Source organism: Anolis sagrei, chromosome X (assembly GCF_037176765.1).
Source record: "Anolis sagrei isolate rAnoSag1 chromosome X, rAnoSag1.mat, whole genome shotgun sequence".
Taxonomy (NCBI): Eukaryota; Metazoa; Chordata; class Lepidosauria; order Squamata; family Dactyloidae; genus Anolis; species Anolis sagrei.
In genome coordinates this window covers 30,975,522-30,991,699 of record NC_090034.1, presented here as the reverse complement: position 1 = coordinate 30,991,699, position 16,178 = coordinate 30,975,522, and the positions used below count along the sequence as shown (strand labels likewise).

The 16,178-nt window shown below is 43.5% G+C and overlaps 1 protein-coding gene across 15 annotated transcripts in view; it reads left to right on the top strand.

Moving 5' to 3' along the window:
• Nucleotides 1-16,178, top strand: part of CUX2 (cut like homeobox 2) — a 199,329-nt gene that overhangs the window by 153,092 nt on the left and 30,059 nt on the right. For 14 of the 15 annotated variants that reach the window (XM_060786034.2, XM_060786028.2, XM_060786033.2 and 11 more), the window contains 12 exons: nucleotides 2,810-2,947; nucleotides 3,834-3,960; nucleotides 4,074-4,150; nucleotides 4,447-4,513; nucleotides 6,154-6,202; nucleotides 8,438-8,542; nucleotides 10,706-10,897; nucleotides 11,330-11,388; nucleotides 12,958-13,006; nucleotides 14,155-14,254; nucleotides 14,587-15,246; nucleotides 15,883-15,984. In XM_060786034.2, the coding sequence (XP_060642017.2) occupies nucleotides 2,810-2,947; nucleotides 3,834-3,960; nucleotides 4,074-4,150; nucleotides 4,447-4,513; nucleotides 6,154-6,202; nucleotides 8,438-8,542; nucleotides 10,706-10,897; nucleotides 11,330-11,388; nucleotides 12,958-13,006; nucleotides 14,155-14,254; nucleotides 14,587-15,246; nucleotides 15,883-15,984 (1,725 nt within the window). Of the gene's footprint in view, nucleotides 1-2,809; nucleotides 2,948-3,833; nucleotides 3,961-4,073; nucleotides 4,151-4,446; nucleotides 4,514-6,153; nucleotides 6,203-8,437; nucleotides 8,543-10,705; nucleotides 10,898-11,329; nucleotides 11,389-12,957; nucleotides 13,007-14,154; nucleotides 14,255-14,586; nucleotides 15,247-15,882; nucleotides 15,985-16,178 lie in introns of those variants that run through there. The other variant, XM_060786040.2, reaches the window with a different exon arrangement.

Sequence of the window (16,178 nt, the reverse complement as noted above, 5' to 3'; positions counted from 1 at the left end):
ACATCTGTATGCTTGTCCTCAATGTCCTGCCTCATGTACAGAGGAAAAATTGTTGGAGGCTACAGAAAATGCGGTCACTGTTGCCCATTTTTCATTGAAAGATATTTAGCCGCTTGTGCTCCTTCTATTTTTATTAGTTTTGTACTAATTTATGCAATGCTTTTGATTCGAAATAAATAAATAAATGGCAAAAATTCAATGCCAACATACAGTAACACAAGAAATCATAATAACTAATTACTACATATAACTTCGACTTAAAATCATTAAAACCATTAAACATAGGACACAAACAACATTTAAACATTCAGACAAAGCATTAAACTCATCCTAGTATAAATATTAAAATGACATAATTAAAAAATGCACCATAGCCATTCCGATTATCATTGCACATGTTCCTTAATCATTCTTTGTACTTCATTCTTTTACTAGCCAAAAGCTTGATCCCACAACCACGTCTTTGTTCTCTTTCTAAATGAAAGCCAAATGATTCTTAATACTGAACATAATGATGGCTATTAAATAATGCTATTTCAAAACGATCCAATCTCGCTGGGGAGGGAGTTCCAGAGCTGAGGAGCCACCACTGAGAAGGCCCTGTCTCTCATCCCCACCAACTGCACTTGCAACTGAGGCGGGACTGAGACCAGAGCCTCCCCAGAAGAACTTAACCTCCATGATGGTTCATAGAGGGAGATACGTTTGGACAAGTAAGCTGGGCCGGAACCGTCAGGACATTAGTTTTAAAGTCTTTTACTTATGTTGTTAGACCAGCGTCATCAGCGTTTATAAAGCTTTTTGTGAATTGTGACTGTGGCCGATTCTTATAAAGATGTTAAACAAGGTCGGTGTAAGAACACTGCCTTGGGGTAAACTATTCTTTTGCCTCTTCCATCTACTTTTCCTGCCCTGAAATGTTTTCCATAACCTGTGGTCACATTTCTGGCAGCCAGTGATCCAACATAGGGGAGGCATGATTCTCCCATTTTCAGCCCCAAAATGGCAGTCAAGAGGAGGCATTTCCCCAAGAAACCCTCCCCAAAGACTAGTTGCCTCTGAGAACTTGACTATTTTGGCCAAAGTTCACCACTCTTTGAAGAATGAAGTATTCCTTGACAAGGCTATACCTCCATGCCACCATGTCGATGGCTCCCTTTGATTTCTGCCATCTGTAACTTGCCTCAGTGGGCATCAATCCCAGAGAGCTAATTCCGTTGCTGGTTTGGTGTAAAATTTGAACAACAAAGCCTCGCTGCAACCAGCCGCTGCTATCTTTGCCCGTTTCTTGACCCTAGACGATTTCATTCTCTTTGGGTACCACCCCTCAAGAAAAAAAAAACAATGGGGATGGGTCAATGTGACAGATGAGAAAACATCAGCCAAGTTACAATAAGAGCCATTTTCTTGAACTTATTATAAAAGAGCCAGACTTGTAAATTAATTTGTTCATGTTGTACAATGGCAGTGCAGATGGACTCATTAGCATGCACACAACAAATAATTATGGATGAATTTTTTCGCCGGCCTTCCTAATGGGCTTGCTGGGTTAATTATGTCAATGTATAATTACATTGGTCCTGGGAGGCATAATGGAGCCCCCCTGCTGAGCTGAGGCTGGCTAATGATGGCGGGTGGCTGATGGAGGGGGACGGACCCTGCTTGGAATGCACCTGCTTACCTCGGCAGAACACGCTCTTCTCAGCGCCCAACGCAGCCTAAGCAAACAGGCATTATCGGCAGAACGTGCCGTTGGATGGTAACTCCGGCAGGCTGACAGCAGCGCCAAGGCCGGGCGGAACATCCTCTAAGCCCACTTACTTTGCACGGCTCGCTCATTTTCACCATGGAGGTCCTGGTGGAGTGGCTACACCTGATCTCCTAAGCTGTTCCTTACTGAGCGAGATGTTGGGCGGGATGGACATTGGCCTCCAGGTCCACTTTGTCCCTCCTGAGCCGAACCCCCACCACACATTGCCTTTGGCGTTGTAAGGTGTGGAGTCCCAGCTGTTGGGTACATGACTGGAGGTGTACAAGCCTTGTGTTGTGCTGTGGTCCTGACAGAAGCAAGGCAAAGGGGGCAATGCAGCACTGGGCTCGAAAGCATGCTGCCAGAGGTTGGCAAAGTGACTTTTTTGTACTACTACTCCCAGTCATTTTGCCAAACACTGCAATAAAGAGACAGAGGCACAAATATGTGGGATCTCTGTCTACTAGCCAAGACAGCCACTTTCCCAAACTCTTCATACTGCGGGAAGATGTTTGAAAATGAGTGTTGTTTGTTTGCATGAAGTGACAGTAAAGTCTGACAAGCCCGGCTAAGGCTTAAAAACAGGAACCGTCAGTCAAGCAAGGCCAGAAGACGTGCGTGGGTGAATAGACATTGCATCCTCCAGATACATTCTAGGGCTTCATAGGAAAGCATTTCCTGAATGTAGAAATATCATCATCTTGTATTAAGAGTTGTGGCCTCTAAAGGCTTTCAAAGTCCTCAGGGCAAATCATGGCAGATCCTTTGAAAACAAACAAACAAACAAACAAACAGGTAAACCAGTGGTTTTTGTCATGCCAAGAGCGTAGGTACTTCTTTGTCCCCTGCTTAGACATTTTCCGAGTGCCGTTGTTGTGTTTCTGCGGGTGAAATTCTTTGAAACAGCTCTTGTATTGCTTGCTAGCTGCCCAGAAACCTCCTTGCAATAAAAATGACAAAAAGGGGAGGAGGGAGAGAAATTTGCCATTGCCAATACAGGGTTGATCTCATGAGAAATGGAGCGTTGACCCTTCTGCCTTTGCCCTCTTCCTCATCTAGATCTTGCTCCCGCCCTGGAGACCACACGAAGCCTCGAAGACCGGCGCCAGCAGCTGCATTGCCTTGGTCCGGAGAACCCACCTTTGAAGGAGCTGAACCGGCCGTGGAAGAACAACACTGAGCTCCTGTGCTCCAAAGGTACCAGACCCCCCCCCCCCCCCCTTGTGCCTTGGTCTAGTTGCTTGCCTTGAGCCGCAGGATGGGGCGAGTGCAAAGACATGGGAATATAGGAGGAAAGAACCACATTCATCTGGTGGAGAATAAACAGGTGCCATGATATGGTAATCCCAACTTCTTGAATCATAGTTGATCTATCTATGTCTTGGCACACCATTTAGCCATAGTTGATTCAATGGGTTTGCTCCAGTTGGTATTACAATGAGGCAGGCTTTAGCAAAAGTTAACCTGTCCAGAAAGTTGCCCCTGTGGCTGCTCTTTGAACTCCATGTCTTGGCATGACACTGAAGTTTGATTTATCACTGGGTAAGGCAGAGTAATAATAATAATAATAATAATCATCATCATCATCATCATCATCATCATCATCACTTTATTTTTAGACCACCCTCTCTCCCTGAGGGGACTTAAGCAGTTTACTTACAAAAAGGCAAACATTTAATGCTGTGGGCCCCCTCAGCCACTGAACTTGCTGACTGAAAGGTTGGCGGTTTGAATCCGGAGAGTGGGGTGAGCTCCTTCTGTTAGTCCCAGCTTCTGCCAACCTAGCAGATGTGAGTAGATCAATAGGTACTGCTTCTGTGGGACAGTAATGGCACTCCATGCAGTCATGCTGGCCACATGACCTTGGAGGTGTCTACGGACAATGTCAGCTCTTTGCCCTAGAAATGGATATGAGCACTACCTCCAGAGTCGGGCACAACTAGACTTAATGTCAGGGGAAACCTTTATCTTTTTCCTTCAATGCAATAATCAACAGAAACGCTGCAGTCTCAGACTGATGGCTTGGCCTTAGGTGACTTTTCTGGCCTATTTTGCCCTGATATGGAATTTCGTCCCCTTTCAGAGCAAAGAGAGGGGACGCCTCCACCAGGACTCACTGCTTTGGCGGGAAGCAGGCTCACGACCAACAGCAAAGCACTCCTGACAGCAGAGACCTTCCCACTGCAGAAAAATAAGGCCGAAGATCAAAAGTACGTGAGTAGCTCGTGAAGGAGCTGGGTGGGATAAAAATGCAATGGCCCTCATCTTTTGGATTCGGTTGCCTTATAGAACTGTAAGAAAGAGAATCCATCTCTTCTTTCAGGGACTTGCAAGAAGTACAGATCACTTTGGCTGCTCGGCTGGGGGAAGCAGAAAAGAAGATCAAAGTCCTCCATTCTGGTAGGTTAATGCTCATTTGGGCAATTGATTGATTGATTTAGCAGAGTACCTTTGGCCCTTAGTTTTAAATTAATTTTCTGTGGATTCATACTAAAGATTGCACTGTCTGTCCATCATGACATATTTAGCTCTTAAGTGAAAGCTGGTTTCTTCTCCCAAACAACCACCTGTTGTTCCCGGTTGATGTCAGGCAAGTCCTCCCCATTTCTCTCCCTCCTCATCTATCCATGTCAAATGAAAATATATGTCTTACCCTTTGCTGTTGTTTCTCTCCCCCCCCCCCCCTTTATGGTCAGCACTAAAGACAACACAGACCGAACTGGTTGACCTGCATTGTAAATATGATGAAGAAAAAGCAAAGAAGTAAGCCAGTCTTCTTTTTTTACTTAGCAACATTTATGGAAGTATTTATTTGTCCTTTCCCATGTTCTTGGGCACATTTGATGGGATTGTGGGCCTCAGGTGTGTTTGGTGAATGACAAAAGGACACCAAAGAAAGAGCCAGCTTAGGCGCTCTTGGAAGGGAGTTCCAGAATCTAGGAGCAGACATGGAGAAGGCTCCTTCCATGTTTCCACAAAATGTATGAAGCTCTTCCCTGAAGATTGTAAGAATTTGGGTGGGACTGTATAGAAAGATACAGTCCTTTGAACGCCCTTGTCCTGAGCCGTATAGGACATTTTAGCCCTATAACCAGCACTTGGGATTTGGAGCAGCTGGCAGTTAACCAGCTGTGGTAAAGCCCGGCCCTTTAGAACCAAGCATTGAAATAGAAAGATGGTTGTTTGTTATTTTTGGTTTTCTTTTGTAAGATAGAAACGCCTGCAACGTTTCCTTCTTAAAAGTCTGCCCAAAGTGGCTGGACTTATTTCTCCTTTTGGCTGTTTGGAGGGTTCTGCATGCCTTCACTGGCACTCTACAAGAATTGCCCCTGCCCCCAGCTCTTTATTTCCTCTTAGGCAACAGAGTCAGGACTGCTTCATCATATCATGCCAACACAGATGTTCTTTGATCATGCCACAAGTGCTTGTTTGCTTGGTGCCTGATAGTAAATAATATTGTGTTTGATCAAGATAGTAGCTGCAACATATTGTAGAAGGAGGAATGAAGGGGGGTGGGGGGTAGAGGGCATAAGAATGATGCTACCGCTTGGCATTTGCTTCTTTTCTGTCTGTGTACCGGGCAAGAGAACTATTATTTGATGCTTTTGCAGCAGTTCTCTGTCCCCATTTTGTCCCACACAGTCCTTAGTTAGGTGACATATGAAAAGCAGAGCACCTCTCGGAGAACAGAGTGGCCAGCTTTGTGTGGCTGGGTTCATTTATTACAGTTATGTACCACCTCGCTCCACAAAGGTACATAGTGTCTATAGGCCATGAGCCCTGACACCTTCCCTGTTCAGATTACTAAAGTGAAGGTTCACAGGAATATATATCCTAACAATTGTTGTGTAGAATTGCAAGCTTAAGCAGAATTTGGACAAGAGTTGGGCAATGCGTTGGGCCAATCCCTGCATTGAGACATAGACCAGTGGTTCTCAACCTTTGGGCCCCCGGGTGTTTTGGCCTACAACTCCCAGAAATCCCAGCCAGTTTACCAACTGTTAGGATTTCTGGAAGTTAAAGGGCAAAACATCTGGGGACCCACAGGTTGAGAAACACTGCATTAGACTCTGTTGCTGGAGGTTTCTGTAAACCAGGGGTAGAAATAATGTAGCCTAAGAACTAAGTTCAAGCCTCCCCGGATCCCCTACTGTTGAAAGAAGAGGGTTTTGAACACAGTTCAGGCTCCACACACACCTTTAAAAGTCTAAGGGAGTGGGTGGGGTTTAATTTTAAATCTTTCTGCATTTTAAAGGCATCTTGGGGCCTGGTGGGTCTCAGTGGGGGTTGATGGTATCTCGATCTCCAGACCTAGTTTACCTTCTCTAAAGTGAAGAACCCTTCTGTGCAAGTTCTCTGTCTTGTACACATTCTAACTGGTTGTCTTTGCTTTGCCACCCCAGGACAGATGAAGTGGCCATGATCATGGCGAACCTTGAAAAAGCCAATCAGGTAACAGTTACAAAACATGTGGGTTAGGTGGCAGGATTGCCCCAAGCATGAGCCAAGGAGCAGAAGAGAAGTCTGCTGTATGGACTCCCCTCTCTTGAAGCAGGATCCTGCCACCCATCTGTTTGCTTGTCTATTTATTTATATCCTGCTATATCTCTCCATATGGAGACTCAAAGCGGCTCACAATCAAAAACATTACAACTTGAAATATATAATAATAAAACAGCATATCATTATATATTATTTTATATTATCAGTACTAATTATATTTAATATATTTGTATTACTATATTACAATATTAATGTATATTATTATATTGTATTATTATTAGTATTATATGGTACTACATTATATTATTACCAATATTATATGTATGTACAATGTATTATGTTATTAGCATAGCACCATATTAGTATTGTATGTTACTATATTGTACTAAGTTGCAGTATATATCTATATATATATAAATGCTCTGTCCGTAATGAGTACCTTCAAAACAAAAAAACTACGGGGCCAAATGACCCCAAATTTGGCAACAAAACTCCTCACAATCCAAAGAGTGACCATCACTGAAAAAAACCCCCCACAAAAACACCTTAAAATTCAAAAAAGGAAGAAGACAACACACCTCCCCTGCCCTCCCCCCCCCCCCCCCCCCACGCTGAGGACACAGAAGAAGGGTTCCGAAGTAGCAGTGGCGGCAATGGTTGCTGCTCCCTGCATGTCTCTCGGCCCCTAACTAACACTAAGACAAGGGATCAAAGGGCAGAGGCTGAGGAGAAGAAGGAGGGGGAGGAGAGACGGGGGGGGGGGGGGGAGGAAAAAAGAGGGAGGTGGGCCACACTCTGTGCACACACTCTGACTCTCTGTCTCCCACACACACACTCCCACAGCACAAGGGAAGGACGAAGGTATCATGATGGGGGTAATAGGGACACACAAAACTGACATTGCTTGGAAAGGAGCCCCAAAGACCATCCAGCCCAACCTCATTTGCCAGTAAAGGAAGACACCATCAAAGCCCTCACAACAGATGGCCAACCAGTTTGGAAGGGAGCCCTAAAGACCATCCAGTCCAACCCCCTCCTTCCCCTCCTCCTTCCTTCCCTTCCTCCCTTTCTCTACTTCCCTTCCTTCTCCTTTCTTTACTTCTTCTCCTCCCTCCCTTCCCTCCCTTCCTTTCCTTTTCTCCCTCACTCCTCCCTCCCTTTCTTTCCTTTCCTCCCTTCCCTTCCTCCCTTTCTTTCCTTCCTTTTTCTCCTCCCCTTGCCAGCTTCATCCTCTATTACTAAATCTACAGTGTAGATGCACCCAAAGTCACCCCTTCCACACTGCCATGTAAAATCCAGATTATCTACTTAGGACTGGATTATGTGGCAGTGTAGACACATGCACACACACACACACACATATGGATGGATGTTGGATCACTGGTTGGTTATATGTATGTGTGTGTGTGTGTGTGTGTGTGTGTGTATGATTACAATACTTTATATATTACTATTATCTATATTGCTATATAATACATATATATAGTTATATATACTACTATACAATATAATGTTACTACTATATATTACTATATTAAATAGACTCGCAGAATAGAGTTAGAAGGGACTCTAGCATGGTATTGGGGGAGAACAGACAGGAAGAAAGGAGGGAGGGAAAGAAGGAAGGAGGGAAGGAAGGAGAGAAGGAAGGAAAGAAAGAGGTACCGAAGGAAGGAAGAAGAGAAAATAGAAAGGAAAGAAAGGGGGAGGGAAATGCAGAAAAGAGGTAAAGAAGGAAGGAAGGAGAAAAGGAAATAAAAAGTGAAAGAAGGAAGGAAACAGGGAGGAAAGAAAAGGGACAAAGGAAGAAATAGAGAAAGGGGGAGGGAAGGAAGGAAAGAGAGAAGGAAGGATGAAACCAAAGAGCAAAAGAAGGAATGAAAGAAAGAAAGAAGGAAGAAAGGAGAGAAGGGGAAGAAAAAGGGGGAAATTAATAGGTAGGTATCTCTCTTTCATAATAGTCCAGATATCTACCTATACTTCGAAAATTCTTACTATAGGCCACAGCAATGCGTGGCAGAGCACAGCTCGTAACATATAATATGTTATATTACAACATTATTATTGATTAATAATTAATATTATATATAATATATTAGTATTATTACATCACAATGTTATTATTTATATATATTATTATATTTTATATATTGTAATAAATGATCTATTCCCTTTCCATTTCAGAGAACTGAGGCTGCCCAGAGGGAGGTGGAGACCCTGCGGGAGCAGCTGGCCTCTGTCAACAACTCCCTTCGCCTGGCTTGTTGCTCGCCCCAAGGACCCAGTGGGGTAAGGGCCAGGAGGACCATAGGCATTGAGAAGCATGGCCTAAGCAAATTGTGCCCATTTTGTTGCCTAAAAGAAGCCAGGTCAGAACAGGACTGCTTCTCCTTGATCCCGTGCTGCTCCATTCGTCTTTTTATTTTTTTTAAATTGCCCCTCTGAAATTGCTCTGTGTTCAAGGGCTTCTATTCACTCTGCCCCACTCCTTCTAAAAGATACCGTATATACTCGAGTATAAGCTGACCCGAATATAAGCCGAGCCACCTAATTTTACCACAAAAAACCTGGGAAAACGTATTGACTTGAGTATAAGCCAAGGGTAGGAAATGCAGCAGCTACTGGTAAATTTCAAAATAAAAATAGATACCAGTGAAATTGTATTAATTGAAGCATCAGTAGGTTAAATGTTTTTGAATATTTACATAAAACTGTAATTTAATATAAAACTACCCAACTTTGATTAAACCATTGTTCTAACCTTCTTCAATGTAAGTGTGCTTACGTATCCTTTCAATAATAATGGAGTAAAATAATAACTGTAATAATAATAATAATATTAATAGTGTAAAATAATGGAAATGTAATAATAGCAGTAATAATAGAGTAAAATAATAAATGTAATAACAATAATAAATAGAGTAAACTAATACATGTAATAATAACAACAATAATAAAGTAAAATAATAAATGTAATAATAATAATAATAATAATAATAATAATAATAATAGAGTAAAATGATAAATGTAATAGTAGTAGTAGTAATAATAAATAGAGTAAAATAATAAATGTAACCATAATAATAATAACAGAGTAAAATAATAAATAACCTTGACTCATGTATAAGCCGAGGGGTACTTTTTCAGCCTAAAAAAAGGGCGGAAAAACTAGGCTTATTCTCGAGTATATACAGTAAATTGAAAGTTCTCCATAGACAAATTTTACCTAGCTACTCATGTATGTAAAAACTCCTTCTGTTGGTCAAAGTGGGTCTGTCAGGAATAATAACAGGTATTGGAATATTCAGTCCATGAGGACTTCCTATTTGTATTTTTTGGAAAATGGAAATTTCCATAACATTTTGGAGATTTTATGATCTTTGGAAAGGCATGACCTTGTTAGAAGTCATAAGCTTTTGAAAAATGATGCCATAACCTCTTGGTAAAAGCATGACCTGTTAGAGTCATAACCTTTTGGGGAAATGGCATTCATGCAAGGCAACTAGGTTTCTCAGCTGTTAAACTGATGTACCTAGGTATGTCTTTGAACTGTTAGGGACAAAGATATGACAATGCACAAAAAACATATAAATATATTCAGCAGAGTTTCGGAAGTGTTCTTTTAGTTGCCCCAAAACATCTACTCTCCCTTAAAATATATTTGTCTTTAAATCATGCTCTCAAGAGACAAAATAAGTAGACTTCTTTAAAAGTTACATAGTTGGTTTACTCACAAACTTCATGTATTCAGCATACAGGTACTTTGCATATCAATCCAGTTACAGATAGCATTTGAAGTAGTTTCTCTGTGTATGTAACACAGGGCATCTTTCTTATAATCAATAGTCCATAGTTCAAACATCTCTCTGTTCTGAGAGTCTAATAGAGTCTCTGTCTAGTCTGAAAGTCCAATGGAGCCTCTAAGCATACTGTTCCTTCCGAAATCTCTAAGCATACAGTTTTTGCTGGCGTCTGAAAGCATACCGTTCTAAAATGGAGTCTTGAGTCATGATCAAGCCCAGACCTGATCACATGGTCTGCAGCCCCTCCCACTACAAAGAGTTACGGTAAAATTGCATACCATTACACACATATACAATACATTGAGCAATCTAAATTATATACATAACAAATAACTAGTGGAGGCTTGAAGAAGGTTGCTACTTACCCTCCAGCCCCTCAAGGCCGTGTATGTGACTTTTCTTCTTCCCCTTTATCCTCACAACAGGCCTAGACTGAAAGGGGCTCACTGGTCCAAGGTCAAGATTGGGCCCCAGATCTCCTCCTTTGTAGCAGGGCCCTTTAATCCCACCCTATCCTACTTGACTTCCCCAAGTCCCCTCTCCAAATCCTGCCTTAGCTTGGAGGTGTCTGCTAAGTCCCTGTTGTTGTTTTCACTAGCGGGTCCTTCCATGGGATTTTCAGCCCTTCCTTGCATCCCTTCTTTTGTAGGACAAAATGAATTACACTTTGTGCCCAGGACCGAGGCTTGAGGCAGCACTAGCCACCAAGGATCGGGAAATCCTTCGCCTCCTCAAAGAAATCCAGCATTTGCAAAACACCATACAAGAAATGGAGGAGTCTTCTGCCAGTCAGATTGCAGATCTAGAGCAGCAGTTGGCGGCCAAGAATGAGGCTATTGAGGTACATGGGGGATGAGCTGAGGCGAAGGGTTGCCCTATAGAAGTTTGTGTGGAGTAATATTGGATTGTACCGCCATTCCTTCCCTGACAACTTCTCAAGATTTTCTATTCTTTTGCCTTATGCATAGTTAATCAGAAAAGTCGTGTTCTATTTGAAGATTCCCAGTTCATCAACTATATTTTTGTTCAATAGTTTAATCTTGCTTTACAAAAGGGGACACCGATGAACAGAAAGTGTTCCACAGACTTGGGGCAGGAAGGGGCAAAGATTGAAATACATCTCTATTAGATTTAATCCCAGCTGAATTGTACCCACTGTTACTGTCTAGAGTTACTTTATCACCATAAACCCCTACCCCTGATTCTGACTCTTTTTCACATGTGTTTATACATGAATTGCTCTATTCCATATATACATGCATATTTCTTTTAGAAGTTGGAAGAGAAATTACGAACCCAGTCAGATTATGAGGAGATCAAGACAGAACTGAGGTAAGGTCCCTTGTTTTGGGCGAGAGGCCCAGCAAGAATGATTTGTTTGCCCTTATATTATCGGAGCTAGTTAAGGTTTTCTGAGCTTCCTTTTCTCCTCTCATATAATCATACTGAGCATTGAATGACCTCAAATTACCTTACCCAATCTTCTTTTCCTAATGGTTGTCTGGTATGGGCACCCCTCACACCACTAATCAGGTGTAACTTTCTCAGCCTCTGTTTAGACCCAACCAGCTTAGCTACACATGGAAGAATTGTGAGCTCTGTTCCCCGCTCCTTGTTTATTTATTTATTGTGTCAGAAGCGAATTGGGGATACAGTTATAATGTATTTAGAAACACAAACAAAGTTTAAAACTTGGCATTGTACAAAATTTCTTTGACCAGAAGCTGGCCACTTGGAGTGCCTTTGGTGTCGCTGTGAGAAGGTCCTCCATTGTGCATGTGGCAGGGCTCAGGGTTGCATTGTCATCAGTTGTCTTTGGTTTGCTCTTCTCTGCACTTGCATGCTGTGGACTCCACTTTGTAGCCCCATTTCTTAAGGTTAGCTCTGAATCTCGTGGTGCCAGAGCACAGCCTGTTCAGCACCTTCCAAGTCACCTTGTCTTCTGTGTGCCCAGAAGGAAGTCTCTCATCTGGTATCAGACACTGACTGAGGTTCCAGGTTTTAACCTGCTACTTTGGGACTCTCACTTGCTGAGGTGTTCCTGCATGTATTACTGTAGATCTTAGGAAGCTGTTTCTTGAGTTAAGGCATTGGCTTGCTGGTTGACATCCGAACAGAGGATGAGCTGGAGATGTCACTACCTTGGTCCATTCATTACTGACTGCTACTTCCCAACAGATATCAGGTGATGCAATACTGGCTAAACAGTAAAATTTCTCTAGTGGTGTAGGGCGTAGGCATCCTGTAATAAGGCGGCATGTCTCATTGAGAGCCACATCCGCTGTTTTAATGTAGTGAGATGCATTCCACACTAGGCATGCGTATTCAGCAGCAGAGTAGCAAAGCGCAAGGGCAGATGCCTTCACTGTATCTGGTTGTGATCCCCAGGTTGTGCCAGTCAGCTTTCGTATGATATTATTTCTAGCACCCACTTTTTGCTTGGTATTCAAGCAGTGCTTCTTGCAAGTCAGAGCACAGTCCAGAGTAACTCCAAGGTATTTTGGTGTGCTGCAATGCTCCAGTGGGATTTCTTCCCAGGTCATCCTCAGAGCTCAAGATGCTTGCCTGTTCTTAAGGTGAAAAGCACACATCTGCATTTCAGATAGATTAGGAATCAGCTGGTTTACCTGTAATAGGCAGTAAGAGCACCTAAAGCTCTGGAGAGCTTCTGTTCAGCCATTTCAACGCTCCCTGCTTGAGTGGTGATGGCACGAACATCAGCATAGATGAAACTTTCTGTGCCTTCTGGCAGTGGCTGATCATTTGTGTAAATGTGAAACATTGCTAGAGCAAGCACGCTCCCCTGAGGCAGGTCATTCTTCTATTTTCACCATCTGCTTCTCTGACACTGGAACTCAACCAAAAAGGATCCTCATTAATGCTGCTGTTTCCCTCTTGCAGCATCTTGAAAGGGATGAAGCTGGCCTCCTCGAACTGCAGCCTCTCTCAGGCAAGTGCTCCTTTGCAGGAAGAACGGACATGTCCGAATGGGTCTGGCTGGGCTGGGACATGGGCCTTCTTTTCATCTCAGCAGAGCTAGTGTCATGCACTTTGCATGGAGCTGCCTTTGATGCATGTTTAAAGACTGCAGCGGGTTAAGGATGGTGTGAGGCCAAACTGGCTTTCTGTTCATTTCAGAGTGAAATTGAGAGCTGTGCTTGTGACTTCTAATGCCAAAAGTTGACAAGGTTGTGCCAGCATCCCCCAGCCAACATGGTGAAAAACTACATATCATGTCAAATGAGTGGCCATATTGCCCAGGGTGTTCTGGAATTTGTAGTACAAAAACTATTTTGTCCAAGCTCTGTGTAATGATGCAAAACAGTGGTTCTCAGCCTTTGGTCTTCTGGGTGTTTTGAACTTCAGCTCAACAAATCCTTGAGAATTGGCTATGCTGGCTCTGAGTTTGAAGTCCAAAATATTTGGAAGACCAAATGCAGAGAATTACCAATGAAAAAGGCCATCTCCTCCAACATGAAGGTATTAAGCTATTTGGTGACTGAACGGTTCCTAACAGTTCCTCTCACAAATTAACTTTTCCAAGCTTAGTTTGCGCTGAGGCTCTGCAAATCCCTGCCTCAGAAGGCCTGTAAAATTCCGTTGTGGGCAGCTGATTGGCAAGTGAAGATTTTTTGAGGTTTAGAGCATTCTTTGGTTTCTTAGGCAGATGGTGTTATTCTGTGGCCGGTTGGTGATTTTTAAGCCTGGTCTATTTGTCCCTAAATTGGCATCCATCAAATTTTTCTCAAGGCAATGCCTATAAAACGTTCATTGCGAAATACAAAATAACAATGAAAAAACCCCAAAAGTGGACGATAAACCATCAATGGAACAATAAAAACAACAGACAGCAACTCCTTTTCAGAATTGTTGTAACAAGTTGAGTTATGAGGTCACTTGCCTTTCTGAACAAACGTTGCATTGCTTGCTTTGTTGCTGTTTTTATTTTACTAGTTTCAATATATTATCACTGTATATTTTAATTCCCCACACGTTTTAAAATGAAGAGGATCTCAGAAACACTTGAAAAAGCTCTGTCAGTTTGAACATTTTTACAACCCTTTCCCTTCCCTCCTTATTTAATGATGATTATTATAGAGCATATCAAAACCCGCTGATGCATTGCTTCTGGAAAAGGACTCCTTCTACCCATCACAGAAATACCTTTTGGAAAAGCGAAGCCTCATCCCCAGCACTGGTAAGTTGAGAACAAGGGAGTTTGGGTAAAGAGGTTCTCCCTTTGCGGTGACAATGTTGAGGTTTCCTTGCCTATTGATCTGGAATTATTTCCAGCTTTAAAGGCCTTATTCTAGGTGCCTATTGATCCTACATCTAGGCCACTCAGTGTGCAAGTCACTTGAATTCCCACCTAAGAAATAGGGTTTCTGTGAGAAGAGGTTACTGGGAGATACTCTTCACCAAAAAATAACTTGAAACTCTGGCCCAGATGTTTGTCCAAGTGATATGTAGAGTCTTTTGGTGGAAGCTATAGTTGGTGTGTGTATCTCTGCCTTTCTCTTTGGTCTCTAGAGGAGGATCCCTCAGAGGATGAGTCAGTGAAGGACTCCATGGGTACCGGGCAGGCCTTCCCTTCCCCACAACCGCTCTCACACACTTCCCGGGACGACACTGCCTCTCCTCCCCTCATCCAGCCCCTGCTGGGTCCTGCTGTGGCTCAGGAAGGCTCTCGTAGCTTCTGCCTGTCCCCCTTCCCGAGCCTGAACACCGTGGAGCGGATACCCCTGGACTCGCTTCTCCCAAAACACAGGGGGCCTCCTGGTTACAAGAGTGAGACCAGCAGCCTCGTGGCATTCCCCTCTGGTTTCTATACCGCCAAGGGAGCAACGTTGCCAGGCAACCCTGGACAAGCCCTCCCCGCAAATGAGCTGAGCCTCCCCAGTGACCAGTCGGAAGGGAGCAATTCAGGTTCACCCGACGATGAGCACCTGGATACTGCAGAGATTGCTTTCCAAGTCAAGGAGCAACTGCTTAAGCACAACATTGGCCAGCGGGTCTTTGGGCATTACGTCCTGGGCCTCTCTCAAGGCTCTGTCAGTGAGATCCTGGCTCGGCCGAAGCCTTGGCGCAAGCTCACTGTCAAGGGCAAAGAGCCATTCATCAAAATGAAGCAGTTCCTCTCTGATGAGCAGAACGTCTTGGCCCTGAGGACCATTCAGGTGCGCCAGAGAGGTGAGTGTAGGCAAGAAGCTGGCATGTGTATGGGTGGTATGGATCGCCCTTGTGCACATAAACAAAGGTAAGGCAGCCCTTGTATAATTCAACAACAACATGTCCAGCCTTCAACCTTTGGAAGGCTTCTTCTAAAACCATTTTTAGATTCCTCATCTCCATGTTTCTTAGGATGCATATATGACGCGAAGAGTCAGTCAGAAACAAATAAAAGCTTTTTGACTCTTCATGGAGATACGGATCCTAGAAGGGATTGTACTGAGGAAAAGGCTGACAGAGAGGTAGTGAATTTGACAAACCAACAGTCAGAACCAAGTTGGGTTTCCTGTGACGCGGCCACTTGCCTCCTGGCAAATCCCCAATTGGACCCAGATGAGGGCTGGCCCTTGCCGCTCCAGCTTCCCTCCCTTGCCCTTCTAGAGCCATTGTCTCACTCAGGCCCCATCCATCAGCCCCGTTCCTGATCTCTTTCTGTTGTGGCAAGCGAGCTAATGCCAAGAGACATTCCTCCAAATGAGGATTCCTAAAAATAGCTGAGCACCAACATCAGTAAATACTTCCTTAACATTACATGAATGAAACTGGAACAAAACATGAGGCAAGTGACAGCCCTTGCTGCTGTGCTTCTTTGATCAGGTAGCATTACGCCAAGGATTAGGACGCCTGAAACTGGCTCCGATGATGCCATCAAGAACATCCTTGAGCAAGCCAAGAAGGAGATTGAGTCACAGAAAGGAGGTAAGTCGGCAGCATTGTGGACTTGAGAAGGAAATGAAAGTCACCTCTTTTGTTTGGACAGTTAGTTTAAACTTTGGCTAAGTGAATTGGGGATCCGTCTCCCTGCAAGCATATTCAAGGGTATCTGTGGTGCCTTCTGCAGCATCTAAAACTACCACGGCACAAAGAGCTTCACATTCCATGGTGCGCAAGAC